We start from the raw sequence: 2,162 nt of genomic DNA on the forward strand, positions 1-2,162 counted from the left end.
ATAAATAGTTGTTAATATCCATTTTAATTGTATCGCATTACTTCTCTCCTTGCAAGTATGGACTCACATGTACCACATATATGGAGCAACTAAGAGGAGGTCGCTTTGGTTCAAGTTTGGATTGTAACTGTAGAGGAGGATTTTCCACCGGGTCCGCCACAAGTTTGCACTGGATCATTTTGGTCTCGTGTCTGTCATTTGTTTCACCATTTAATGGGGCGTACTCAATATCGAAGAAGAAGAGATGTCAAAGCGACGTTACTGGATTTGAAAATAAAGGTGAAGCAATTTCAACGTATTTATAACGAGTTGGATAATGAACATGTAAATATGGATGAAGACATTCTGCGACAGGTGGCTTTGGAACTATACCGTTTTGAATATGATGGTAGCGAGTTTACCCACGCAGATGCATGGAATATTTTAAAGAATGTCACTCATTTTTAATATGCATGTTGGTTAAGTTAATTGTTTTTCGTTAGTTAAGTTGCTTGTTGTTGTACGTGTGTTTTGTGACTAGTTAATAAATGTCCCTTACTTTTAATGTATATTGTTTCCTCAATCGCAATTAAAAAAGAATTAACAAAACAGGTACATAAATAACTAATACATAATACGACATAAAATGCAAACGGGGTACATGAATAAGTAATACATAATACGACATAAAATGTAAACGGGGTACATGAATAACTAATACATAATACGACATAAAATACAAACGGGGTACATGAATCACTACTTCTTTGAGGGAGGTAACATGACCACCGTTTCATTTGGTATTTCTCAGTGCACATGTGATGGTATAGAATTCACCAACTCAGATCCAAATGCAAGTCGATACACGAAAGCAGTGAACTTGTAATCAACCATTTCGTGAATGGCTTCAGACGTACGGGTTCTTAGAGATGCTATAGCATGGCCACATGGTATACCGCTTTTTTTCCATTTCCCACAACTACATACCCTACGTTCAAGTTGTACTTTGCTGGTGGCAAAATTGTCATCGACTTCAAATGTATCCCCATACAAACGTCTTGCCATCCAATTATAAGACTTGTTGACACGTTTTTGAACCTTACTCTCAACATAAGGGGTCAACCCACCAGACAACCTCCCTGGAAAATTTGATAATTTTAGAAAAATAATAACACAAGAAAAAACTAAATATAACAATATCCCTTACCCGCCACTTCAGCCCGTTCAACATACTTTGATTGTATCGACGTATTGATTAACTCAATTATCGTTGTTATAGGAAACTCACGTGTGGACGTGGATATAATTTGCAACATTTCAGGGACATCAATCGATTTAACATTGTAACGTACTTTTGGGAAAAATGCTCGTGTCCATTTTGAAATTGCTATATCGTCAAGCCAGAAAATTGGACTCCTAAGCAACGTGCAGAAAGGTGGTTTCCTACATGCACTTTGCAACCTTTCCAGACACAAGTACAAATCATGAACACTATATGCATTGCATGACTTCCAAAACAACGATTCGACTTCCGTATCGTTATGTCCGACAGACTCATGTATTTTTCGAGCTATATCTTTAGGACAATATCCATGATACGAATCTGGGTAGGCACTCTGAACACCAAAGTCTATTTTATCACATAGGTTGCTTATGAAACCAACCTCTGTATCCTCACCTAAACACTCTTTTAACTTTATCATGAACCATCTCCATGATTCTTCACACTCTAAGGTTCCCAAATCAATTGCTAAGAGTAGGGGTTCATGATTTCCATCTAAAGCCACTGCGAAGTACATTGTTGTCAGATAGCTCCTAAGAAGGGGTAAATAACCCACATATATTAACGGTATCATGCACCTAAGGAAGGTACGAATCTGCATAAAAAAACAAACATAAATTAGTGATAAGTAAAGAGTACACGAGATACATTAGCAAGAAATATTAATTAAGTCAATAAAACAAATATGTTATACCACGCAACCTAACGCCACAAAACAGAATTGAAAGCGGTTGGTATCCGTTTTCTTGATGGCTGTGAAGGTATTAGGATTTGTTCTTTGAAGATTATGCAAGAATATTGGTAGCTGAGAAAAGCTTCTTTCGGTGTAAGTACTTATTTTTTTTGGAAAGGGAACTTCCCTAACGAGGGTTTCCGGGCCAGCTTTCGCGCACCGACTAAT

At 37.2% G+C, this 2,162-nt stretch overlaps 1 protein-coding gene across 1 annotated transcript; it reads right to left on the reverse strand.

Moving 5' to 3' along the window:
* Positions 1-786: 786 nt before the first annotated feature.
* LOC145139207 (uncharacterized) lies at positions 787-1,778 on the reverse strand. The gene is made up of 2 exons (XM_079073117.1): positions 1,187-1,778; positions 787-1,118 (listed from the first exon to the last, which is right to left on the reverse strand). Exons 1-2 carry the CDS (start codon positions 1,776-1,778, stop codon positions 787-789), a joined length of 924 nt encoding a protein of 307 aa, XP_078929243.1.
* Between the last annotated feature and the right edge of the window lie 384 nt (positions 1,779-2,162).

This window comes from Lactuca virosa, chromosome 9, assembly GCF_052849685.1.
Source record: "Lactuca virosa cultivar CGN04683 chromosome 9, Lactuca_virosa_CGN04683_v6, whole genome shotgun sequence".
Classification (NCBI taxonomy): Eukaryota; Viridiplantae; Streptophyta; class Magnoliopsida; order Asterales; family Asteraceae; genus Lactuca; species Lactuca virosa.

Excerpts from the sequence above, each read along its gene's own strand:
- LOC145139207 (XM_079073117.1), bottom strand. The coding sequence starts at position 1,778 with ATGTACTTCGCAGTGGCTTTAGATGGAAATCATGAACCCCTACTCTTA. Across the intron at positions 1,119-1,186 it reads TGAACGGGCTGAAGTGGCGG|GGAGGTTGTCTGGTGGGTTG; the intron begins GTAAGGGATATT and ends CAAATTTTCCAG.